The sequence below is a fragment of the Erpetoichthys calabaricus genome, chromosome 15 (genome assembly GCF_900747795.2).
Source record: "Erpetoichthys calabaricus chromosome 15, fErpCal1.3, whole genome shotgun sequence".
Taxonomy (NCBI): Eukaryota; Metazoa; Chordata; class Cladistia; order Polypteriformes; family Polypteridae; genus Erpetoichthys; species Erpetoichthys calabaricus.
In genome coordinates, this window is record NC_041408.2 from 91,517,664 (window position 1) to 91,545,513 (window position 27,850).

At 46.0% G+C, this 27,850-nt stretch overlaps 1 protein-coding gene across 4 annotated transcripts in view; it reads right to left on the reverse strand.

The window, feature by feature from the left end:
• Positions 1 to 3,931: 3,931 nt before the first annotated feature.
• Positions 3,932 to 27,850, reverse strand: part of mlip (muscular LMNA-interacting protein) — a 56,909-nt gene continuing 32,990 nt past the window's right edge. For all 4 annotated transcript variants that reach the window (XM_051919147.1, XM_051919148.1, XM_051919146.1 and 1 more), the window contains 3 exons: positions 22,553 to 22,675; positions 13,353 to 13,527; positions 3,932 to 4,176 (listed from right to left, as the gene is read on the reverse strand). In XM_051919147.1, the coding sequence (XP_051775107.1) occupies positions 4,121 to 4,176; positions 13,353 to 13,527; positions 22,553 to 22,675 (354 nt within the window). In that variant the 3' untranslated portion in view covers positions 3,932 to 4,120. The remainder of the gene's footprint in view (positions 4,177 to 13,352; positions 13,528 to 22,552; positions 22,676 to 27,850) is intronic.

Sequence of the window (27,850 nt, forward strand, 5' to 3'; positions counted from 1 at the left end):
ACTGACTGACTGATTACCATGGGTGTGCTTGAATATGGTTGAGAAGAGGGCGGGACTTGAAGAAATCTCATGGCCAATGTCTCATCTCATGGGACTTGAAAAAATCTCTTCAAAAGAGTCCTGATTTTTTACATACCGTATTTACTCGTGTACCACGCGCCCTCGTGTAAGACATGCACCTGAATTTTTACAAAGAAAATTGTGAAAAAAATTTGCCCTGTGTACAACGCACATTGAGATTGTATAGGAAGTGTTTAGGGCATGTTTTCTGCGAAATGCACTTCTGTTTTTGTTGCATGATGAAAGAGAGAGAGCGCGCGTGAGCAAACGAGAGAGAGAGAGCACACGTGAGCGAACGAGCGAGAGCGAGAGAGAGAGAGAGAGAGAGAATAAGCGAGAGAGAGAGTGCACGTGAGCAAATGAGCAAGAGCGAGAGAGAGAGCACGTGCGAACAAGCAAGAGAGAGAGAGAGCATGCACACAAGTGAACGAGAGAGAGAGAGAGAGACAGAGAGAGAGAGAGAGCATGCACACAAGTGAACGAGAGAGAGAGAGAGACAGAGAGAGAGAGAGCGCGTGCGAACGAGTGAGCAAGAGAGAGCGTACGCAAGTGAATGAATGAGAGAGAGAGAGAGAGAGAGAGAGCGTGTGAGCGAACGAGAGAGAGAGAGAGCGCGCATGAGCAAATGAGCGAGAGAGAGAGAGCGCGCGAGGGAGCGAATGAGAGAGAGAGAGAGAGAGCGTGTGCGCAAGTGAATGAGTGAGAGGGAGAGAGAGAGAGAAAGAGCGTGCGTGCAAGCGAACGAGAGAGAGAGAGAGAGAGAGAGTGCGTGTGAGTGAATGAGCGAGAGTGAGAGAGTGCATGCGAACGAGCAAGAGAGAGAGAGAGAGAGCGTGAGCAAATGAGCGAGAGCGCGCGCGCGAGCGAATGTGAGAGAGAGAGAGAGAGAGAGAGAGAGAGAGAGAGAGAGAGAGCGCGAACAAGCAGAAGAAGTAAACATTACAGAAAAAAATTTCCTCGTGTATGACACGCACCTTATTTTCTAATGCTAATTTTCGGGAAAAAATGTGAGCGTGATACACGTGTAAATACGGTAATAGAGACATACTGTTCTCTAATGGTCAGGGGCTTCTTGGCTTCCCACTTGATCGACCTTGCCTGCTGTGGCCATGTCTGCCTTCTGAGGACGACGACTGCCTGATCCAACGCTGGATGCATTTTGCATGAGAAAGGAAATGAGCCGTGGGGGGGAGAGCCCGCTAAGTAGCATGTGATCTCGTGGAGCCAGACGTAATCCTCAACCCGAGGGAACTCGTTAGAAAGGTTTGTAATAAATTGCAGAGGAATCTGCTGCTGCCAAGGCTCCGCCCACAGGGTTTCTTCCTAAAACACCCGCTGCCCCCTAATCCTCCAGTCCGTGCACTTTAAACCGCCAGAGTTTCAGCGCAGAACGAAAATGAAGTGAGAGAAAGAAAACCCAAAGCAAAACTTGCTGTGGTCACCTGAGGAGCTCATTAGCACATGGACAACAGAAGCTTAACGATTTATTTGCATATTGTGTCACACACATGTGAGTAGGGGACAGTTAAATGAGTGTATGTTCCTACTGGTCCAGGGGTTGGCGCTTTCCTCTAACTCTTCTTTTCTTTTCCCATAGAACAATCGATGAACCTTCAACGTTAAACTACTTACGGTCCTCAGAAGTCAACCTAACATCACTTCCTGTTCCGGCCCTCAAGGACCGCCTCCCTTTGATGTCATTTCCAGATCCAGAATGCCACACCCAATTGCGTCACTTTCATTGTGTCACTTCCTGTTTCCGATTTTATCTGACGGCCATTTTTCTCTGTTAATTCAATTCCGTTTTGGACACCTACTTTTTGTTCCGGTTAACGGGGTGCGCCCCCATCTCTTCTTACGCGTTTTCTTACAATCGTAACAAGCACGGCAACAGAACAGACACACGTAGACCACTGCAGGACTTGGCTCCGCACGTTTGAGAAGTGCTTCTGTCTGCTTCAATACCCTTCTGTAGTTTAGATCAGCGTTGTGGTCTCTCTAAATACAACGTGTTAAACCGCTGCCGCCATATTCTAGCACGGTGTCACGTCCCTCCACTGGCTGGTGTTCAAATACAGGCTTTATGTCTCGTTTGCTCATTTCTGATTTCCTTGATTCTTTACTTTCCATGTGTTTTGTTGGTGGTCCCCCAAGAGGCGGGAGTAACCTGCCAATCACTGCCAAGAACTGCCTTCTAAATCCAGAGGCGACTTGCGCATTTCCTGACGGTTCATTGTGAATGTGCTCTGGAGTTGCTGAGTTACCCGTGTTTTGCTGGTGCTTGTGACTTTTTGGAATTTTGACCTTCTTTGCTATTTTTTCGATCCGATTCTTTGTTTGACTGGGATTGCCTTTGTTTAGAGGCTTTTCCCCTTTGCCTCTGTGCTCCACAGAGCTTCATTGGAATTGTAGAATAAATCTTTCATTTTATAAAGATTCGGCACCTGCCCTTATTTGTAGCCGGGGTTTGACGGTGCTATTCCCCCTCTAGTGGTCCACTGTATGAACTTCTAATAGAGGGGCTGGCGCTTCAACTGTGGCTTTGTTAGCGAATCCCGAGGCCATGGCAAGTGGGGTCAATCACTGATGCGGAGGTCCCCATCTGTCCGAATGTTTGTGACTTACTGGTAATTCACTCAGGAGGTCATCAGTGGTCCTCCAGCACATCACTAACTTTAGCCCTTAGTGCTCATTTAATGCTGATGGTTGAACATTGGGGTCGGGGTGGAGGGGGGGGTTACCCCTTAGAGTTTACCTTGGTCAAAGAAGGGAGGGTGGGAGGTGGTTGGGTCCCCCTGTCTATCTTCACACCAGTCCACCAGAGAGCATAACAACGGGATGGAGGGCTGCCATCTCAAGGATGCTGGAGATCATGAGATGTGGTGGTGCTGATCCTCTAGAAGGTCAGGGGGGCTGGGTACCTAAGAAGCACCTGAAGGTGCCCCCCCCCCCCCCCCCCCCCACCACCAAGCACCACGATGCCACTGTGTTCCTCCATAACAGCCGATCATTCTAAGATGCAGCGTCAGGCAGAATCAGACACACACCGAAATGTGGCTGAGATGAGGGGGCCATCAGCGGCACTGCAGTTACTCAGGGGGGCCGCCTTGGGCAGAGCGTCATGCCGCTAACTCACTTTACACCTTCTGTGGTGTCACTTTTAACTCCGAACAAAATGAAGTCTCGCTCATCTTTAATGAGAAACAGAAAAAGTGATAGTGAGCCTAATTAGACTCGAAACCAAAAGGCCTCACTAGCAAAGTACACCAGAAAGAGAAGGGCAGCCATGCAGTGGACCGGGGACGTCGTCAGACCCTTCACTTTCTACGCACTTTACTGTATTGGGCTTTTTCTTTTAAATGGATGAATTTTTGCCATTATTGCCCACCAATCCAAACTCAGTAACCCATAATGAGAACGTGAAAACCTGCCATGACGGGTCATTGAGCGTAGACTGATGGGCAAAAATGGGAAAATTCATCCATTTAAAGGTAAACGTGGACAGAAAGTGAGGGGGTCTGAAGACTTTCTGAACTGCTAATCGAGGGGCTCGAGCTCCAACTGCAGCTTTGTTAGCCAGTCCCGAGGCCACAGCGAGTTGGGGGGTCAGTCACTGATATGGAGGTCCCCATCTCGATCGTTTTACGGTCTGTGGCTTACCGCACTTTTTAATTCTAGTGCTATGGGGGTCTTTTCTTAAATGAAAGGAATTCTCTCTTTAGCAGGCAGCACAACTTATATTGCCGATTGTGTTGATATTTGCTGAGTGCTTTGTTACGGACACGTTCTGTAAAATATTCACAATACAACTGTGTGTGTCAAACACAGACATTACTCAACCACTGGAGGGGAGCAGGCAGTGAGTCACAGGATTATTATTATTATTATTACTGTTCTAGAGATCTGTTACTCCATTCGTTTAAGGCACAATACAAAAATAAGGCCATTAATGCTCCACGACCTTAGTTAGTCAGGCATAAGCATGGTGGTCAGGGCTTATGGAGACCCCAGGGTGTCGTCAGTGTCCTCTATACTTGAGCAGATGAGCGAGGCGTGCGGTTTAATAAGGAGACACGGCGGAATATTCTGGAAACCACGAGCAGGTCGTCTTCACTCCTCCGACGACTTGTTACGCTGCAAACAGGAGAGAGAAGAAAAAACGAAAAGTGACTCAAATGAACGCAGATTTGTGCAGATATCCTGAAGTGGTGTTCCTGCTTGAAAAATGAAGAATTAAATAGAAAAATAAAAACAGAGAGAAATACAGTACAGCACCCTCCATAATGTCTGAGACAGACGCACCTTTTTACCTCGATTTCCCCCCTCTGTTGCGCAGTTTAAAATTACAAATCAAACAATTCACACAATTCATCAATAAGAGCACAATGCAGACTTTCAATTAAGGCCTTTAAATACATTTTGGTCTCACGAAGTAGAAAAATAGAAAACACTTGTAGCCTTAAAGTCTGCAATGTGCAAGACATTATGGAGGGCAATATACAATGTATGTATATATATATATATATATATATATATATATATATATCATGTATAATATTATGTTTATCCACCCATCCATTCATTATCCAACCCACTGAATCCGAACACAGGGTCACGGGGGTCTGCTGGAGCCAATCCCAGCCAACACAGGGCACAAGGCAGGAACCAATCCCGGGCAGGGTGCCAACCCACCGCAGGACACACACAAACACACCCACACACCAAGCACACACTAGGGCCAATTTAGAATCGCCAATCCACCTAACCTGCATGTCTTTGGACTGTGGGAGGAAACCGGAGCACCCAGAGGAAACCCACGCAGACACGGGGAGAACATGCAAACTCCACGCAGGGCGGACCCGGGAAGCGAACCCAGGTCCCCAGATCTCCCAACTGCGAGGCAGCAGCGCTACCCACTGCGCCACCGTGCCGCCCTATTATGTTTATATATATATATATATATATATATATATATATATATAAATACATATATTGTCATATATACACAACATATATATACAGTATATATAATTATAGATACAGTCATATGAACAAGTTTGGGAGCCCCTCTTAATTCTTTGGATTTTTGTTTCTCATTGGCTGAACTTCCTTTTAATATCTGACATGCCTTATGGACACAGTAGGATTTCAGCAGTGACATTAAGTTTATTGGATTAACAGAAAATATGCAACATGCATCATAACAAAATTAGACAGGTGCATAAATGTGGGCACCCCGACAGAGATATGACATCAATACTTAGTTGAGCCTCCTTTTGTCCTCTAGACACTGTCCTCCTATAGCCTCTGATGAGTGTCTGATTCTGGATGGAGGTATTGTTGACCATTCTTCATACAAAATCTCTCCAGTTCAGTTCAGTTTGATGGACAGCCTGCTTCAAATCATCCCATAGATTTTCTCTGATATTCAAGTCAGGGGACTGTGACGGCCATTCCAGAACATTGTACTTCTCCCTCTGCGTGAATGCCTTTGTAGATTTCCAACTGTGTTTTGGGTCATTGTCTTGTTGGAATATCCAACCCCTGCGTAACTTCAACTTTCTGACTGATGCTTGAACATTATCCTGAAGAATTTGTTGATATTCGGTTGAATTCATCTGACCCTCAACTTTAACAAGGGTCCCAGTCCCTGAACTAACCACACAGCCCCACAGCATGATGGAACCTCCACCAAATTTGACAGTAGGTAGCAGGTGTTTGTCTTGGAATGCGGTCTTCTTCTTCCACCATGCAAAGTGCTTTTTGTTTGGACCAAATAACTCAATTTGTGTCTCGTCAGTCCAAAGCACTTTGTTCCAAAATGAATCTGGCTTGTCTAAATGAGCATTGGCATACAACAAGCGACTCTGTTTGTGGCGTGAGTGCAGAAAGGGCTTCTTTCTCATCACCTTGCCATACAGATGCGCTGAATTGTAGAATGATGTACAGATACACCATCTGCAGCAAGATGTTCTTGTAGGTCTTGAGGTGATCTGTGGGTTGTCTGTCACCATTCTCACAATCCTGCTCATATGCCACTCCTGTATTTTTCTTGGCCTGCCAGACCTGCTGGGTTTAACAGCAACTGTGCCTGTGGCCTTCCGTTTCCTGATTCCATTCCTTACAGTTGAAACTGAGAGATTAAACCTCTGAGATGGCTTTTTGTAGCCTTCCCCTAAACCAGGAGACTCAACAATCTTTGTTTTCAGATCTTTGGAGAGTTGCTTTGAGGATCCCATACTGTCACTCTTCAGAGGAGAGTCAAAGGGAAGGAAGCACAACTTGTAATTGACCACCTTAAATCCCTTTATATCTCATGATGGGACACACCTGTCTATGAAGTTCAAGGCTTAATGAGCTCATCACACCAACCAATCAGCATTGAGCAGTGACAGGCATTCAAATCAGCACAATGACAAGGGGACACACATTTGTGCACAGCCAGTTTTTCACATTTGATTTAATTTCATACAACTAAATACTGCGTCACTCAAAATCTTAGTTCAGAAAACACCGCAGTACTCCTAGGAAATGCAAGACAGACCACTGTTATCTTTATTGGTGAAAGGAGAGTCAATTATCATGCAGGCTGGGAGGGGGGTCCCAAACTTTTTCATATAACTGTATATACATATACAATGTATCTATAAATATATATCCATTATATACACAAATATATATATATATTATGTATAATATTATGTATATATATATATATATATATATATATATATATATATATATATATAAATACATATATTGTCATATATACACAACATATATATATATATATATATATAATTATAGATATATACATATACTATACTGCAGTGGGTTGGCACCCTGCCCGGGATTGGTTCCTGCCTTGTGCCCTGTGTTGGCTGGGATTGGCTCCAGCAGACCCTGGTGACCCTGTGTTCGGATTCAGAGGGTTGGAAAATGGATGGTTGGATGGATGGACATATACTATATATATATATATATATATATATATATATATATATATATATATCTATAATAATAAAAGGCAAAGCCCTCACTGACTGACTGACTCACTCACTCACTGACTGACTGACTGACTCACTCATCACTAATTCTCCAACTTCCCGTGTAGGTGGAAGGCTGAAATTTGGCAGGCTCATTCCTTACAGCTTACTTACAAAAGTTAGGCAGGTTTCATTTCGAAATTCAAAGCGTAATGGTCATAACTGGAACATATTGTTTGTCCATACACCGTAATGGAGGAGGCGGAGTCACGTATCGCGTCATCACGCCTCCTACGTAATCACGTGAACTAAAAACAAGGAAGAGATTTACAGCACGAGTCACACGCGGGAACGAAGGTAAATGACGTTAATTTTTGACTGTCTTTTAATACTGTGTAAGCATACATATTAACACATGTGCAATTAAACGTGTGCATTTACGGGGTGATTTCTCAGGCTTAAAAGCTCGCCTTTTACTAACAAGGTAAATGCAAAACTATTTTCAATCAGTTTATTGAAACACTCCCGTTAAGGATTGCAATAACATATTCGCGAGATAAAAGAACGAAGTAGGGGGAAATGGAGGAACAGCCGCAAACAGCGAAGAGCAAAAAATTAATTAAACAATTGAGAACGGAGCGAGTTAAGCATACAAGCATGTTCATAAGGGAAACAAAGCACGGTGTAAAACGTAAGTTTAAATTAAGTTTATAGAAACGCTCCCGCTGCGGATTGCAATAACATATTCGCGAGATAAAAGTTTAATGAGAAGACACGAGGTATAAACGAACCACACGCCGTGGCGCAACGTTAGGGGCAACAGTTTCAACCATTCTATGATCTGCTTCTCGCAACTGAAAGACGGCACATGGCGGATGTTAGCCGACTTGCTGACCGCAACGTTAGGGGCTTCAACTATGGCGCTGACGCCACATCTCAGTGCCAACACTTTGCAGACTGTACTTAAAAGACACGCCCTCCTCACTGGACAGTTAAAAACACCAATCAAACTAACGATGACATCAAGTATTACCCAATCAAAAGTAGGAAAGGAGGCATCTTCATAAAATGCGTGTGGGATGATTTGCATGAGACGCTGCTTTAAAAAAAAAATGATAAAAAAAATACGGGATAAACCCCTCCTTTAACCGTCACCTTATCGTGGTGGAGGGGTTTGCGTGTCCCAATGATCCTAGGAGCTCTGTTGTCCGGGGCTTTATGCCCCTGGTAGGGCCACCCAAGGCAAACTGGTCCTAGGTGAGGGATGAGACAAAGAGCGGTTAAACAAACCTCCTATGACGAAAAACAATTTTGGACGGCGTTTTCCCTTGCCTGGACGCGGGTCACCGGGGCCCCACTCTGGAGCCAGGCCTGGAGGTGGGGCTCGATGGCGAGCGCCTGGTGGCCGGGCCTGCACCCATGGGGCTCGGCCGGGCACAGCCCGAAGAGGCAACGTGGGTCCCCCTTCCCATGGGCTCACCACCTATAGGAGGGGCCAAGGAGGTCGGGTGCAGTGTGAGTTGGGTGGTGGCCGAAGGCGGGGACCTTGGCGGTCCGATCCTCGGCTACAGAAACTGGCTCTTGGGACGTGGAATGTCACCTCTCTGAAGGGGAAGGAGCCTGAGCTAGTGCGCGAAGTTGAGAGGTTCCGGCTAGATATAGTCAGACTCACCTCGACGCACAGCTTGGACTCTGGAACCAATCTCCTTGAGAGGGGCTGGACTCTCTACCACTCTGGAGTTGCCCCCGGTGAGAGGCGCCGAGCAGGTGTGGGTATACTTATTGCCCCCCAACTTGGAGCCTGTACATTGGGGTTTACCCCGGTGGACGAGAGGGTAGCCTCCCTTCGCCTTCGGGTGGGGGGACGGGTCCTAACTGTTGTTTGTGCGTATGCACCGAACAGCAGTTCGGAGTACCCACCCTTTTTTGGAGTCCCTGGAGGGTGTGTTAGAGGGCATACCTTCTGGGGACTCCCTCGTTCTGCTGGGAGACTTCAATGCTCACGTGGGCAATGACAGTGAGACCTGGAAGGGCGTGATTCGGAGGAATGGCCCCCCTGATCTGAACCCGAGCGGTGTTTTGTTATTGGACTTCTGTGCTCGTCATGGATTGTCCATAACGAACACCATGTTCAAGCATAGGGGTGTTCATATGTGCACTTGGCACCAGGACACCCTAGGCCTCAGTTCGATGATCGACTTTGTGGTCGTGTCGTCGGACTTGCGGCCACATGTCTTGGACACTCGGGTGAAGAGAGGGGCGGAGCTGTCAACTGATCACCACCTGGTGGTGAGTTGGCTTCGATGGTGGGGGAGGATGCCGGTCAGGCGTGGTAGGCCCAAACGTGTTGTGAGGGTCTGCTGGGAACGTCTGGCAGAGCCCCCTGTCAGAAGTAGCTTCAACTCCCACCTCCGGCAGAACTTCGACCACATCCCGAGGGAGGTGGGGGACATTGAGTCCGAATGGGCCATGTTCCGTGCCTCTATTGTTGAGGCAGCTGACCGGAGCTGTGGCCGTAAGGTGGTCGGTGCCTGTTGTGGCGGCAATCCCCGAACCCGCTGGTGGACACCGGCGGTGAAGGATGCCGTCAAGCTGAAGAAGGAGTCCTACAGGACCCTTTTGTCCTGTGGGACCCCGGAGGCAGCTGATAGGTACCGGCAGGCCAAGCGAAATGCGGCTTTGGTGGTTGCTGAGGCAAAAACTCGGGCGTGGGAGGAGTTTGGGGAGGCCATGGAGAATGACTTTCGGACGGCTTTCGAGGAGATTCTGGTCCACCATCCGGCGTCTCAGGAAGGGGAAGCAGTGCAGTGTCAACACTGTATATGGTGGGGATGGTGCGCTGCTGACCTCGACTCGGGACGTTGTGGGTCGGTGGGGGGAATACTTCGAAGACCTCCTCAATCCCATTAACATGCCTTCCAATGAGGAAGCAGAGCCTGGGGACTCAGAGGTGGGCTCCCCCATCTCTGGGACTGAGGTCACCGAGGTGGTCAAAAAACTCCTTGGTGGCAGGGCCCCGGGGGTGGATGAGATACGCCCGGAGTTCCTCAAGGCTCTGGATGTTGTAGGACTGTCTTGGCTGACACGCCTCTGCAACATCGCATGGACATCAGGGACAGTGCCTCTGGATTGGCAGACCGGGGTGGTGGTCCCCCTCTTTAAGAAGGGGGATCGGAGGGTGTGTTCCAACTACAGAGGGATCACACTCCTCAGCCTCCCTGGAAAAGTCTATTCAGGGGTCCTGGAGAGGAGGGTCCGTCGGATAGTCGAGCCTCGGATTCAGGAGGAACAGTGTGGTTTTCGTCCTGGTCGCGGAACAGTGGACCAGCTCTATACCCTTAGCAGGGTCCTGGAGGGTGCATGGGAGTTTGCCCAACCAGTCTACATGTGTTTTGTGGACTTAGAAAAGGCATTCGACCGTGTCCCTCGGGGAATCCTGTGGGGGGTACTCCGAGAGTATGGGGGTACCGGCCCCCCTGAGAAGGGCTGTTCAGTCCCTGTACGATCGGTGCCAGAGCTTGGTCCGCATTGCCGGCAGTAAGTCGAACCCGTTTCCAGTGAGAGTTGGACTCCGCCAGGGCTGCCCTTTGTCACCGATTCTGTTCATAACTTTTATGGACAGAATTTCTAGGCGCAGCCAGGGTGTTGAGGGGGTCCGGTTTGGTGGGCTCAGGATTGGGTCACTGCTTTTTGCAGATGATGTTGTCCTGTTTGCTTCATCAGGCCGTGATCTTCAGCTCTCTCTGGATCGGTTCGCAGCCGAGTGTGAAGCGGCTGGGATGAGAATCAGCACCTCCAAATCCGAGACCATGGTCCTCAGCCGGAAAAGGGTGGAGTGCCCTCTCAGGGTTGGTAGCGAGATCCTGCCCCAAGTGGAGGAGTTCAAGTATCTCGGGGTCTTGTTCACGAGTGAGGGAAGAATGGAGCGTGAGATCGACAGGCGGATCGGTGCGGCATCCGCAGTAATGCGGGCGTTGCATCGGTCTGTCGTGGTGAAAAAGGAGCTGAGCCGCAAGGCGAAGCTCTCAATTTACCAGTCGATCTATGTTCCTACCCTCACCTATGGTCATGAGCTATGGGTAGTGACCGAAAGAACGAGATCGCGAATACAAGCGGCTGAAATGAGTTTCCTCCGCAGGGTGTCTGGGCTTTCCCTTAAAGATAGGGTGAGAAGCTCAGTCATCCGGGAGGGGCTCAGAGTAGAGCCGCTGCTCCTCCGCATCGAGAGGAGTCAGATGAGGTGGCTCGGGCATCTGATCAGGATGCCTCCTGGACGCCTCCCTGGTGAGGTGTTCCAGGCACGTCCAACCGGGAGGAGGCCCCGGGGAAGACCCAGGACACGCTGGAGGGACTATGTCTCTCGACTGGCCTGGGAATGCCTTGGGATTCTCCCGGAAGAGCTAGAAGAAGTGGCCGGGGAGAGGGAAGTCTGGGCATCTCTGCTCAAGCTGCTGCCCCCGCGACCCGACCTTGGATAAGCAGGAGACAATGGATGGATGGATGGAAATACGGGATAAATCCCGTCCAGTATTGATTCAAAACGGGACGCGCAATTTATGTGAATGTATGTATGTATATATCTATGTCTATATATATATATGTAGATATGTAAATTTGTATATGTATATATATGTTTATGTGGATGTGTATATACGTATGTATATGGGATTAATAAAGTATCTATCTATCTATCTATCTATCTATCTATATGTACATATGTGTATATGTAGATATGTATATATATATGTATATATATGTTTATGTGTGTGTGTGTGCATATTATATATATAAAAGACAGCAACACTCATAACAATGACAACACAATTACATTGACAATCATGTTACGTTATTTTTAAAATGTTTCCTTTACTTTTTCATAACCTCTTTAACACACTACTTCTCCGCTGCGAAGCGCGGGTATTTTGCTAGTATATATATATATATATATATATATATATATATATATAAATACATATATTGTCATGCATGTGCATTTGTGGACCACCCTTTGGGCTGTTCTGAGGTAAATACTTCTGCCCCAAGTCGAGAGGGGGCGCTGGCGCTAACCCAATCATCCATTTCTCCCTCCATAGTGCTAAGAAATTGCCCAGTGAGGGTAACTGACTCCGCCCCTTCCACTTTCCTCACTACATATCCCACAGTTCCCAGAAGGAAGCATCTCTCAGTATGAGAAGGCAGCGCAGGACGGAGCTCTTTTCCGCCATTCCTCATGAGGACCCTACTTTTCTGTTTATTTGGTACCAATAAGTGCATGTTTTTGTTGAACTCTACCTTATTAAACCGGGGGCAACCAGAGTGGTGCCCCAGCATTTTCACTTTTGTAGACCAGCAGTTCTTGCAATGACCACTGTACAGTGTGAGCAGAGCGGACTGCTCCACACACACACACAGGTCTTTCATTTATATATGTCTAATATACAGCATATATATATATATATATATATATATATATATATATATATATATATATATATATATATATATATATACACACAACATAAATATATATATATATATGTAATTGTGTGTGTGTGTGTGTGTATGTGTGTGGAGCAGTCCGCTCTGCTCACAGCCACTAGATGGCGCCTGCATACACTTTTACATTTTTTCAGACCTTCCCCGCCCCTCACTTCTCACTACGATAGACGTGTGTGCAGCAAATGCCACCACACAAGAACCACTTTGTGCTAATGACACAGATGAAGAGTAACACAGCGTCGAAAACAAAGCAACGTGCAAGTGAAACACCTCAGCAGCAGAAGGAAAGGATTGAAGTTTTGACTAAAGACATTGTCTATCTGGCGTATTATATTGTTTTAATTACTGTTTGAGTTATCGTATCTGAAGCTGATTTCCAAAATTTGCACACAAACTTGATGTTAGCACGTCATTCGAACTGCGACAATTCGCTGAGTGACTATGCACACGTCTAAATCAAACGGTAATTAAAATAATACTACACAGCAAAACCAATCCAGACCTGTCGTGACTGGTCTACAGACGTGCTGCGTTCCCCACCACAGTAATGTGTTTTTAATCTGAACTCCCACTCTCTTGCTATATCACAATTCTGGGAACTTTTTGACTGCCCCTCTTATATTCAGTATATACAGTGTGTATATATATATATATATATATATATATATATATATATAATGGCACACACATGCCTTCAGGGTGTGTCGACTTGTAATTCCACCCCAAACCACAGGTTGGCACTGCCATATAATGCGTCTCTTCTCCTTGCCCCTGCCACCTAGCGCTGCCTGATGAGGACAGACTGACCGGCAGCTCCTTTACCTGACGTGACTTTCTTGGCTGTCTGCTCTTCTCCCTCCGTTATGTGGAGCTCAGCGTGTAAGCGTTTGCCATCTCCCTCTCGGTGGAGCCGCTGGAGCTTCGAGTCCCTCGTGTTGTCCATTCCAAGCCGAGTGCTGAGCCCCCTGACTCTGCTAACAAGCTGAGAGGACAAGAAACAGTAAAACAAACAAACATCCCAGTGAGTCCTCGGTGGTGGACGGCTAGTAAAGACACGAGGTTACCAGAGCTGATAACACGCACAGAGATGCCCGCTATGGCATGTGGGGCTTTTCGTGTTACAAGGTGAACGTTATGACAGAGGAGGCAACCATGAAAGCAGGACTCAGTGGCTTCACGATGGAGGAGTTGCAGTCTTTGGTAATTTCAATTCATTCTCATTTGGGTGTTTAGGGTTGTTTAAGGACACACAGCTCGGAAAAAGAAAAAGCAACAAGAATTGGAGTTCATGAAAGTCACCTGATAAATGCCGCTGAAAGCCAAAATTGTCCATCAAATCAGCCGCTTCCAGAATTTCATTTGCTCAAAATTTAGGAAATGCGCTGCAACCCCCAAAGCCCATTTGCAAAGCGGCACATCGCTTCCATCTTTCTCACTCCGACTTAATTTGATTTGAAGATCAAACTCAGGCGCTCTCCCTCCTCTCTAAAACGAGGGGGTATTTGAAAGACAGAAGACCCTCGGAGAAAGATGAAAGGTGCCAAGAGAGAAATGCCATCTGCATAAATACACTCCTCAAACATTGTCTGAGGGAAAACAGTTTTGATGACGGCTTTGCAAAAGACGGAGAATGAGACTCTGGGAAAAAAGCGTGTAATGAGCAGAAGGACCACCGTCACCGATCACACGCGGCACGGCGGCTCAGATCCCATCAAGCAGTGAACTCATTGCTTAATAGCAAAAGGATTTTCTTTCCGGTTATGCTCAGCGCATTTGCTACTTTTTCTAAAATTTTCCATTAAACTTGTTGGGATTTAACTTTAGGTTTTTCCATCATAAAAGTTATTTTGGTCTTTTAATACACACAAGATATATGATCCATCTACAACAAATCCAATATAGAAGCAAAGTTTTTAAACCGCGTCTCACACACATGCCAGGGGATCACCTTCAGGGCTTAAGTGAGGCAAGTGAAGCAAGCAATGCCACCCCGAACCGAGAGGGGGCACCGTCACCAACTGTCCTCTCTTGTCCAATCAAACTACCAAGAACAGCCCCAGTCACAGCAAATGACTCCGCCCCCAGATCTTGGAGACAACCCGGCCCCACCCCTTCTGGTCGTGATCCAATTAAAGTGGGCGTGTCCAGAGGGTGAAGTCTCAGTCCGACCAAAGACACAGAAGTGGAAAGAACTCCTGAGCTCCCTGAGGCCACAAGCGATTTTGCTTTGTTATTTTTTAGAGCCTCGATTGGCCGACTTTTGTGTCGTTTGCCAGCAGTCATACGTTTGTGTTACTAACATTAAGTGGGGATCTCCGGCGGCCTCCCTAATGTTTATTGTGGGCTCCTCAACTATTCCTGGTTGTGACACCCTGCTTTATAAAATGAAGGTCACAGATCAGCCCATCTGCAGCAGCAGCGTGTCTGTCATTTGAGCTCAGTTTCTGTCAGTCCGTCTACCCAGAGACAAAGACAACAGACAGACAGACAGACAACCTGGAAGAGCAGAATGAGAAGAAAAGAGAGATGGGAAAGGCACTATATAATAATAGATAGATAGATAGATAGATAGATAGATAGATAGATAGATAGATAGATAGATAATTTCAGTGTAGTCGGCAGGATAGCTAGATGGATAGATATGAAAGGCACTATATAACAGATAGATAGATAGATAGATAGATAGATAGATAGATAGATAGATAGATAGATAGATAAAGAAAGGGTAAATGCATTTTATTCTGCAGTTAATGGACACACCGTCTGACTGTGCCGATTTCACATGAAGAGGCGGGCAGACCAATCAGGAGCCTCCATGCTGCCACGGAGATAATAGCCCCTCCCACCTGCAGCCAATTGTTTTAAAAAGAGCCTGCACGGGATGGGTAGAGAGGGAGGAAGGAACATGTCATACGAACAAAGGGCAATGGAGGTTCAAAGTGAGAATCGAGAGCAAATAAAAAGGTGGTGTGGGGCAAGCATGGTGGGGATCCGGGGTACGACTGCGGGTGCGTGAAGGATGATGGGAGGTGGTCCGACTTAGGATGGTCTGGCTAGCGCTGTGTGTGTGGTGAAGACGGTGGTTGGTGATGAAGATCGCATCAGTTCTCGTTTTCCCCGGTCTCAGAAAGCAAAGGGGTGAGGCGGGCAAATGAAGGGGGAGTTGTGCCGAACTCGTCTCGACTGTGCAATAAGTGTGTTTTAATGGAATCATTTATTACAATTTTTTATTTTGTTTCACCTCCACTCGCACCTTCATTTTTTGGGCGTTTTTATGTTTGGTGGACGATGCCCTGCACTTGGTTTTTGTGTCACACTTTATCATCATCCCCTTTGCTCGGTGGGTTTTGTCGTCAGCTGCCCCGCTCCTCTCAGCTATGATCCTGACGGCGTCGGGTTCAAGAGGCTCCCGTTTATTGAAGAGGGAGGAAGGAGCCGACCTGCACCGTCGCAGTCTGCCTGACAGGTCGTCCATCAGCCGGGACCCACCGTGGGCTCATCCACCTGCGTATATCTGAGCAGACCCCTTAACAGGAATGGCTGGGTGGTACTGGAGAAATTGAAAAACATCATCATCATCATCATCATCCTCGCGTCAAGTTCTCCACACATCTCAAGCAAACAGGATGCACCTGAACGTCATTTGGGGGGCCACACCAACGGGTCAGAATATTTCCCAAAATAAAAACAAAATGTCTTTATTTTATCACGATGGGTAACGGAGTGTAGATTAATATTAGGAAGTAAAGTGTTAGCCGCGTCCATTTCAAATGAAGTCTACAACACAATAAAGCATCTAGACAGTGACGGGGGTCTCCATACATTCTGAATCCGCCATAGGAGGGAGGCTGTTGACATTTTCTGCCCACCCCACTGCCCCAAACGGTATAGCCAAGTGGTGGAGGTTCAGCTTTAGCCCCGTCCGTGGTAAATGGCATCCCAGAATAAGGCAAGATGCCATGACGGCTCTATTATTTGTTCTATTTGCATTCATCTTGGGGGTCACGTGTTTGTCTCCTTGCGCCTAATGAGCAATATACATGCAGAGCATCCGCCGCGATACACAATGGACCCCATAAACCTGCCTCCATGAAATTATGCAGCTTTCCAAATATATTTATTTATTCAATATTCAAATAAAAGGCTCTAATAAAAGCACTGACTAATAAAGCCGTTTCAGCTCCAAAGGGGACAAAAGCCCGCCGTCATCTGCGATTTGACAGAATTCTTTCATTTCTCCTCACAGGCCATTATTTACTTCTGAGAACAATGGACTGCAGTCGCACCGTCCTTCATAAAATCGAGCCGAGGGTCCCTACATTGTGGTGAGTCATCTGAGCTGGAGGGACAACATCAAGAAAATTCAAAACACACTTTTTAAAGGATCCTCCAATTCGGCTGTGTTATCACTCGGTTTGTCAAACTCCATTACTTATAGCGCCTTTCAGTGCAAGCTCGAATCATCCAAATCACGCTTTATATATCCAGCCATTATTACTGCTGCTAAGTTGTGATTCGCTGCTGCCCCAGATGGGCGTAATGTTGGTGCCAACCTGGCATGTCCCATTTATAAGCGAGAAAATGTGTATACGGCAAAAAAACAGGAAAATGCACACATCAAAAAAAGAAATCTGATTTATGCAACCGGGCATATGCAAATTCATATGCAAATTCACATTTATAAATCACAATCACCTTGTAAACGCTCCTCAAACCCCGCCTCTTTGCCACCCGGAAACAACCATATATGGACTATGCTAATCAGCTTGATACATATGCAAACGTGATGCTGCAGGCCTTCATTGGCTGGTAGGGCAGCGTCCCCCCTGACACATCCAGACAACGTCCCCCCCCACCCCGGGGCATCTTTCCTGTATGTGAGGAGTCCTGTGGTGCGCCCCGCATGGCCTTGAAGTGGGGGGGTGGGGTGGGGGTTTCATGGGAGCGCATAAGGTGCCAGCATCTGAGCGGGTAGCCACTATCACCTGGCAAATGTGATGACGTGATTGCTGTTAAAATGACTTGTATAGGCCATTTTTATGAAGATTCATATTTAATATTTTGATAGTTGTTTCTAAATTGTCATTTAAGAATTAATAGTGACTTAAAAATGAAGAGGCTTTCTTCATGTAAGCCAAAGCGAGTTCCTTCACCCACCGTACTTTATGATAGCCAATGTAAGGGCTGCTTTGGAAGTGAAATTTATGGTTGTGGGGTTGGGAGCAGACATTGAACCGCTTTGGTAAGGAGCTTCGTTATAAGTGTGCTTGGGCATTGCATGAGCCTTTAAGACGCCCCCCCCCCCACCCAAAGGGAAGGCCATAAACTGCTGGCAGGGACAGACCACATCTGAACAAAGCAACTATGAGATGGGTTGTACCTGAGCACTTCATTGGCGAGTGACCCAGGAAGGGACAAGCAGACAAATCCTATTGGTCATGGGAACTGCGTTGTGGCTGAAATAGGACTGGATGAACCAATGGTGCTGCCTGCAGCCACTCGTCCAGGATTTGAGATTAGAATGTCACATGGTGGGCACCATCTGGACCTCCTCTCTCTGCCATGACTCCATGATGAAGACACCTCTATCTTGGCAGTCATATTGAGGCAGAAATACAACCTCTCTCTCTCGCTCTAAATGATATAGTGCCTTTGACTATCTATATCTTATATAGCAACTTTCAACATCTACCTATCCATCTCTAAATTATATAGTGCCTTTCCTATCTATCTACCTATCTATCTATCAGTTATATAATGCCTTACACATCTATCTATTTTATAATGCTCTTCCCTATCTATTTATGCCTAAGTTATATAGCTGTCTTTCTATCTGTGATATAGTGCCTTTATCTATCTACTGCGAAAAGTAAGTATAACATAAGAGTGCTGGGTCCAAAGCTTGCAGACCCTATATACCTGTACTTAGCAAGAGCACAAAGCCAAGAAATGTTATAAAGTTAATTGGAGGGTGTTGGCGCCCTCTGGTGTCACAAGTCAGGAGTAAAGCTACAGGAAGTGTCTGCTCACTGCCACATCAACTGGTCAACTGACCCTGTTGGTTGAATCACTTGAGTTTTTGTCCCTGCTTCCAGAAAAAGTGTAGTCAGAGATGGAGGTGGAAATTACATCAGACTTCCTCCTCCTTTTGTTTCTCCAGCCTACAGCAGAAAACTGAAAATGAAAAATAAATGTGTTGTCACTCCACCAATACCCACGTATGCCCTTAAATTACTCACTGTAAGAGATTCACCAAGACTGCATGTGTAAAATTATCTATTATATAGTGCCTTTCACATCTATATCTATCTATCTATCATTCACTATATAGTGCCTTTTATTCTATCTATCTGTCATTATATAGTGCCTTTCACTATCTATCTATATTTCTATCATTATATAATGCCTTTCACTCTATCTATCCATCTATCTATCAATCATTATATAATGCATTTTACTCTATCTGTCTATCTATCCAACTATCTAATATAGTGCCTTTCACATCTATCTATCTATCATTATATAGTGCCTTTCACATTTATCTATCTATCACTATATAGTGCCTTTTATTCTATCTATCCATCTGTCATTATATAGTGCCTTTCACTATTTATCTTTATTTCTATCATTATATAGTGCCTTTCACTCTATCTATCTATCATTATATAGTGCCTTTTATTCTATCTATCTATCATTATATAATGCTTTTCACTCTATCTATCTATCTATCTATCTAATATAGTACCTTTCTCTCTATCTATCTATCTCTGTCTATCTATCCAACTATCTAATATAGTGCCTTTCACATCTATCTATCTATCAATCATTATATAGTGCCTTTCACTCTATCTGTCTATCTATCCAACTATCTAATATAGTGCCTTTCACATATATCTATCTATCCAACTATCTAATATAGTGCCTTTCACATCTATCTATCTATCAATCATTATATAGTGCCTTTCACTCTATCTATCTATCTATCCAACTATCTAATATAGTGCCTTTCACTCTATCTGTCTATCTATCCAACTATCTAAAATAGTGCCTTTCACTCTATCTGTCTATCTATCTAATATAGTGCCTTTCACTCTATCTATCTATCTATCTATCTATCTATCTATCTATCTATCTATCTATCTATCCAACTATCTAATATAGTGCCTTTCACTCTATCTATCTATCTATCATTATATAGTGCCTTTCACATTTATCTATCATTATATAGTGCTTTTTATTCTATATCTATCATTATATAGTGCCTTTCACTCTATCTATATTTCTATCATTATATAGTGCCTTTCACGTTTATCTATCTATCTTATAGTGCCTTTCACATCTATTTATTTATCCAAATTGAGCCCAGGTAACCGGCCTGGCTGTGTGCTAACAGTCAGAAGGTGATGGATGGACGGATGGATTATCCTCAGGTGAGCCATTTTGGGGGCAGCAGCAGCAGGAGTGCAGACCTGGACAGAGGATCAGAGCCCAGCAGGACTTGGCGTACGTTTCTTAGTTAATGCCAAATGCCATCATTGAAGTGTTTGTGCTCCGCGTGTCACCAACAGATGCTAATTTGCGTCTTATTTTTCGGCAGGTAGAATTGTTTTATTTGCAGCCTCTCTTACTCCTCTCGGCCCCCACTGGGATAAGTGGGCTCAGAAATTGAAAGGTATTTCTCTCATTTCAATGAACACAATAGCTGAAAGTCTGTAGAATGTGATGGGCTCTTTTAAAACGTGTCCATTAGAGAAACGCTACGGTCCTGAGTATGGAACTGGGAACTGCTTGTTATTTTTTTTTTTTTTATTTCTTGGTTTGATGTCATTTATTTTTTTTTTGTCTTCTTATTTTACAGTCGAGCCCTGATTGTCCAAGGTGATGTGGCCCAATGCTACCCTGGATAGCTGAAAACTCAAATAAAACGGCTGGCCGTTGCCTTCTTGGATTAAAAATTGCAGACGTGAAACATTTTTCCAGTGTATTGGTACAGCATCACGTTTAAGTGGATTTCATGTTCCTCGCTTCTTTGCCACAATGTTCTGTAGTCACCTCTGCCTCAAATTGTCGGCTGGTGAAGCGGCTTCTTTGTGTTTCGATGGTGTTTGGGCGGTTTGTATGAGAAATCTCGTGAAAAAGAGAGTTCAGGCAGGGTGGAGAAGAGTGTCAGGAGTGATTTGTGGCAGGACGGGTATCAGTAAGAGTGACAGGGAAGGGTCTACAGGATGGTAGTGAGACCAGTTATGGTATATGAGCTGTAGACGGTGGCACAGGAGACAGAGCTGGAGGTAGCACAGTTAAAGATGTGAAGATTTGCATTGAGTGTGATGAGGATGGACAGGATTAAAAATGAGGACATTAGAGTGTCAGCTCAGGTGGGACGGTTTGGAGACAAAGTCAGAGAGGCGAGATTGTGTTGGTTTGGACATGTGCAGAGGAGAGATGCTGGGTATATTGGGAGAAGGGTTCTAAGGATAGAGCTGCCAGGTAAGGTGAGAAGAGGAAGACCTAAGAGAAGGTTTATGGATGTGGTGAATGAGGACATGCAGGTGATGGGGGTGACAGAACAAGATGCAGAGGACAGAAAAAGATGGAACAAGACGATCTGCTGTGGCAACCCCTAACGGGAGCAGTCAAAAGAAGAAGTAGGAGAAATCTCGTCTGGACTTTCTTTGCAGTCCTCGCCGTCACATAAACACAGAAATCCTAAGTGAATGAAGTAGTAGAGCACGTGTTACATGGACAGCGCCGACGACACACTGACAACTGCCGAGGGGTGGGTGAGGCCCAGTGAGTCCCGCCCATATTCCCACTGTCTCCGCCTCCTCGCTCACTCGCTTGCTCACTCAGTGCAGTACTCAGAGCAAGGCGTCCATGAATTTTTAGAAGTGCAGAGTGGCAACAGGTTCCTTAACTTTCCATGGAGAGTTAGATCATGTCATGCATGTGCCTCTGAGGATCACCAGCCGAGCTCCTCCACTGTCTGCGATTCCACCCCCCGGGCAAAGAGGGGGCACAGCCATCTAACTGTCTTGTCATTTTCTTCTTCCACAGTCTTGAGAATCCGCCCAGTGAGGGTAACTGACCCCGCCCCTTCCCATCCCGGAGCTTCAATAGGACGACCGCCCAGAAGGAGGAGTCATCATCGTGGCCACGACCCAAAGGAAGGAGCTCCACTGGCAGAGCTGAAAAACATTCAGCAGCCCCTCCACTCCACTCCACTCCACTCCGCGGCCATTGCTTTTGCTGTTTTTTATTGGTGCCGCCAAGCGTTGTCTTTTGGTCGGACTTTATCAGTAAATGGGGAGGAGGGCTGTGTTGGCCCCCCAAAATCTTTCTCCTTTGTCGACCTTCATTCACTCGAGTGATTACAATGGCGTCAGATTTGTGAAACACCAAATTTTTAAAGACCTCTTGGTGCGTACAATAAGACGGGTCTTATCCTAACTACAGGGTCATGGGGGTCCGCTGGAGACAATCCCAGCCAACGCAGGGCGCAAGACAGGAAACAAACCCCGGGCAAGGCGCCAGCCCACCGCAGGGCACACAAACACACACCAAGCACACACTGGGGACAATTTAGAATTGCCAATGCACCTCACCTGCACGTCTTTGGACTGTGAGAGGAAACCCACACAGACATGGGGAGAACATGCAAACTCCACGCAGGGAGGACCCGGGAAGTGAACCCAGGTCTCCAAACTACGAGGCAGCAGCGCTACCCACTGCACCACCCACCGATATCATAAAATACCGGAAATTAAACGGTAAAATCGACTTCCGACTTATCCGCGGGAGAACTTAAACGTGAGTATATACAGTAACAATGACGTACTAGGAGGCTTTTCAAAGGCTAAAGAACCAAATTCATGTGCAGGATGGTTCTTCGTTGACCAAAGGCCCCACGTGAAACCCCACAAGCCACCCAGTAAAGTGCCATCTTAGAACCCGCCATTTAGGTCACAGCCACCCGGCATGTCAATGTGGAAGACGAAGGGCTTACTCACCTGCTGAAGGTCAGCGTCGGACGTGTCCTCCAGGTACCGTCTGAATGGGTTCGGGTGGACGACGTCCTTCTCTTCTGTGATTCTTGGGGTGACACTGACTGGGCGAATAACTCCTGGTTTTGTCTTCAAAAAATAAATTAGAAATATCGAACTGACTTACTGTATAAATAGAAAAGTCTTATATGTACTGGTCAAAAGTTTTAGAACACCTCAGTTTTTCATCAAATTTAATTAACTGAAATGCAATGAATGAGTAGGTGGTAACCTACATTCACGTCTCTGGTGACTCTTCCTATGAAGTCAGTTAGACGGATTGGGAGGGCATGGGGGGGTCATGAGGTCGCTGGAAAGGGGTGTGTGGATCTCCTGATATCTCAACAAAAGGACGAAGGTCCAAATCTTTAGAGTCCTGGTGCTTCCTGTTTGTGAGACATGGACGCTATCCAGTGACCTGAGATGAAGACTGGACTCCTTCATGTGTGTCTCTCCAAATAATCCTTGGGTACCACTGGTTTGACTCTGTGTTGCTCACGGAGTCCTGAATGAGGCACATGACCTGCATTGTGAGGGAGAGTCCGTTACGGCACTACGGCCATGTGGCGCGTTTCCCCAAGGGTGGTCCAGCTCGTAAGATCCTCATTGTTGGGGACCTGAGTGGCTGAACCAGGCCAAGGGGTCACCCACGTAAGATGGATGGGAACTACTTGTCTTTAAACACAGATAAAACAAAGATGTTAATTGTTGGAGGGAATGACGCTGATCACAACAATATTCTGTCATCATTGAACTCAGTTGGAATCCCCATTAATTTCACTGAATCAGCCCACAATCTAGGAGTGATCTTTGACTCTAGCATGTCATTTAAAGTGCACATTACAAAGTTGTCTAAATCAGGTTTCTACCATCTTAAAAATGTTAGGAAATTAAGGCGCTTTCTAAATAAACAGGATTCTGAGAAATTAATTCCTGCATTTATTTCTAGTAGGATTGACTACTGCAATGCGGTGTTCACTGGATGTTCAAACTGTTCTTTATACAGCCTCCAGTTAATCCAAAATGCTGCTGCAAGAATATTACAAGAACAAGAAAATACGAACACATCACTCCAGTTCTTAAATCCTTACACTGGCTCCCGGTAAGTTTAGGGCAGATTTCAAAATCCTCCTTTTAACATATAAAGCCTTAAATGGCCGAGGTCCAGCTTACTTAACTGAACTTATCATGACTTACAAACCTAAGTGCACATTAAGATCTCATGATGCCGGTCAGCTTAGGATTCCAAGGATTAATAAAATAACGGTGGGAGGTTGAGCTTTTAGTTACAGGGCCCCTAAACTGTGGAATGGTCTGCCTGCTACTATAAGAGATGCCCCTTCAGTCTCAGGCTGAAGACTCACGACTTCAGTTTAGCACACCCTGACTAGAGCTGCTGATTAACTGTACAGACTGCATCTCTGTTGTTAGTCATTAGCACTAAAACATAAGTAACATGATAGTTAGAATTTGTTACTAACTCTCACCTATTCTGTTTCTCTTCTCGGTGCTCACATGTGGCACTTGGTGCCACAGCCCACCTGCCAAGTCCCCAATCAGAGGATCACAGAAATCGTGGGAAAGAGGGGTCCTTTCGTCGGATTAGCGCTGTTTCAGCTGTGGAATGGCCAAATTGGGGAGGTAGCTTGATAAATGAGGTCTCCAGGACTCTAAACAAATCCAAATCATCCATCCATTTTCCAACCCGCTGAATCCGAACACAGGGTCACGGGGGTCTGCTGGAGCCAATCCCAGCCAACACAGGGCACAAGGCAGGAACCAATCCCGGGCAGGGTGCCAACCCACCGCAGGACACACACAAACACACCCACACACCAAGCACACACTAGGGCCAATTTAGAATCGCCAATCCACCTAACCTGCATGTCTTTGGACTGTGGGAGGAAACCCACGCAGACACGGGGAGAACATGCAAACTCCACGCAGGGAGGACCCGGGAAACGAACCCAGGTCCCCAGGTCTCCCAACTGCGAGGCAGCAGCGCTAATCCAAATCATATTTTGGGATATCATCTACTGTTAAATTCTACTCCGTTCTTCTAGAATTTTTATTTTTATACTGTACTGAGGATTTGTCCTGTTCTGTGTATTGTATTGTATTCTTTTTGACACCCACTGCACACCCAACCTACCTGGAAAGGGGTCTCTTTTTGAACTGCCTTTCCCAAGGTTTCTTCCATATTTTCCTTATAAGGTTTTTGGGAGTTTTTTCTGGTCTTCTTAGAGAGTCAAGGCTGGGGGGCTGTCAAGAGACAGGGCCTGTTAAAGCCCATTGCGGCACTTCATGTGTGATTTTGGGCTGCTATACAAAAATAAATTGTATTGTAACACCTGGCTGCAGGAGATAGAGGGCCGTTTCCGGAGGGTGGGATTGGACCGCGTGTCTGCCTGCGGGGTTGTAAACCAGGATCCTGAGTTGTTTCGATGTTTAGTGGGTGCGGCAACACGCTGTACCAGTGCAGGCTCCCCAACTTGACTTGACTTGACTTGGCAATGAATGATTTAAAATGGTGAAAAGGTAAACAGTAAACTGCCAGAGGTTTGCATTTAAAGTTTAGGTTGGCAAAAACTAAAATAAAAAGGGAAATTTCGGAATATTACAAATGGGGAAACAGCTAGTTACAACCTACAGATGTTCTGCAGAAATTTCAACACATGAAGCCTTATAAGTTGAAGAAAACAATTTGCACAGGTGTCCCAACTTTTCTTGATTACTATCCATCCATCCATTTTCCAACCCGCTGAATCCGAACACAGGGTCACGGGGGTCTGCTGGAGCCAATCCCAGCCAACACAAGGCACAAGGCAGGAACCAATCCCGGGCAGGGTGCCAACCCACCGCAGGACACACACAAACACACCCACACACCAAGCACACATTAGGGCCAATTTAGAACTTGATTACTATATGCGAGCTATTACTCCTCGTGATGGTCAATTCTGCCCAGTGGCCAGTCTCAGCAGCCCAGCCAGTAGTGTAGCCTGCCAGGGGCGGCTCTAAGCTTGTGGCGGCCCTGGGCAGAGAAAGAATCGATGGCCCCTTCGCCTGCCAATGTCAATACGGTATCTTATGTACGGCGGATGGTCACGTCCGTTGCAGACACTGCATAGCTGCCTCGTGCTCATGACACGCACTCATTAAACACCCTCTGTCTTAAAGAAGAATTGGAAATGCCTGTGTTACTACACCCTCTGGAGTGCGACTGGGTCAATATTCTAGTGATACTGGCAGGAAAATGTGAAATAACAAATGAAATGAGACAGAGCATCACTACCTTTAGAAGTGCAGGCCTTTCATTTCAAGAAACTGCCATAAAAAAAAATCAAAGTGGTCAGCGAGTCCAGTGGTGTCCCACACAATCCAAAGGCAATTGGAAACTGGAAGAAACTCTGATAGGATGAGATCTGGCCGAGCCGAAGTCACCAGCCAATCAGAAGATGAGTTGCTGAGGGTCACCAGCTTGCATGATCACAGGCGCCTCACAGCACAACAACTTCAAGTGCAGGTCGACAAAAGCAAATGTCAGTCAGTTTGCACTGTGAAGAGGTGACTTGGTGCTGAAGGTTTCACAGGGCGAGTGGCAGGAAGAAGACCAAGATAGGAACATGAAATGCCAATTGTGGACTGCTGTGGACTGGAGGAAAGTCTTATGGACCAAAAAAATACAAATTAGAACTCTTGGGCTCATCACTCAGGGTGTCTGTACGCCGTCGAGTTGGTGGCAGGATAGTCCCTCAGTCAACTGTCAAACACGGAGGAGGATGTTTGCGATGGTCTGGCACAGAGTGACTGGCATTCTGAATCACAAAGGGTTACCACAGATTGGCTCTTATATCAGCAAAAGGTGACAACTACTTTGAGGAATGAAAAATTTCAATAAAATTTTGTACACGTGATGATTCCTTATTCTTTTATTTCCTACTAGACATTAAGCCTGTTACAATAACGGGCGCTAGAACAGTAGTCCATAAACATCAGTAGGAACAGTCTGTATTAAATGGCAAGGGACCTTTTACCTCATTCAATTTTTTCCGTAAAATGCTTGTAATTTTCTCTGACAGTAATACTGGCTTTGCTGTCCGTAATATGCGTTTAATTCTCTTGTCACAACAGTGGGCAATCAGCAGATTCTCCCCAGCAACTGATGTAATGTCCGCGAAAATAAATCTACTTTTACTTTACCGGGCCAAGCTTTCTTAATCGCAAATCTGACATCCTCAGAGTGAACACTTGCACAACAATGGGGAAGCTGGTCTCCGCGTCTCAGTACCCGATTGGATTTTTTGTGTTTTCTGATTTAGGTCTTACCTCATTTACCGAAATCCGATTGGATCTGCCGCGCGATATTTTATAGGTCCCGCCCTCTCGGTCTTGTGTGACGCGTCAGGCGGCCTTTGAAGCAGCGCACCGTGCCCCGCACATGCGCACTTCACCAGAAGACACACACACACACGGACACTGGACGCACACAGGGGTTTTATTAAAGAGGATTGTTTATTTGTTCTATGCCAGCATTTCTCAACCTTGAAGTATTTGCGACCCGAGTTTTCATAACAGTTTTAATCGCGCCCCCCTAACGTTTTTTTGAAACCCTAATAAAATTTATTCGTATATTTTTTGCTGCTGATACACCGCTGCAAGTTTAAAATTTCCCTGCGAATAGCAAAATTACACCACATATGGCAACATTCGCACCCCCTTTTTTGTTACTAGAGAGGGCGCGCCCCATAGTTTGAGAACCGCTGTTCTATGCCTTGATTTCATGAAACATTAAGACATTAAACTGCATGGATTTCCATTATAAGCTGAAAAAATGGAGGTGTTCTAAAACCTGTGACCCGTAGCTGAATGCCATTACCAGACATATTGGACAGAAGCCCAGCATATGCAGGCTTGAAAAGAAGAACATGCAAATAATAAATAAGTCTTTATGACCAACACCTGTGGCGGGCTGGCGCCCTGCCCAGGGTATGTTCCTGCCTTGCGCCCTGTACTGGCTGGGATTGGCTCCAGCAGACCCCCCGTGACCCTGTGTTATGACTTAGCGGGTTGGACAATGACTGACTGACTGACTGACTGACTGACTGACCAACACCCTCTGAAGCCCACCTCATCAATCCCCCCTCCCACATCCACCTACCCTCCACTCTTTATTTGCTATTTATTGTCTTGGACTCCTGTAAGTCTAATCATTTTCCTGTGATGATGACTCCTGGTAGAGTCAAATTCCTTGTAAGTATGCAA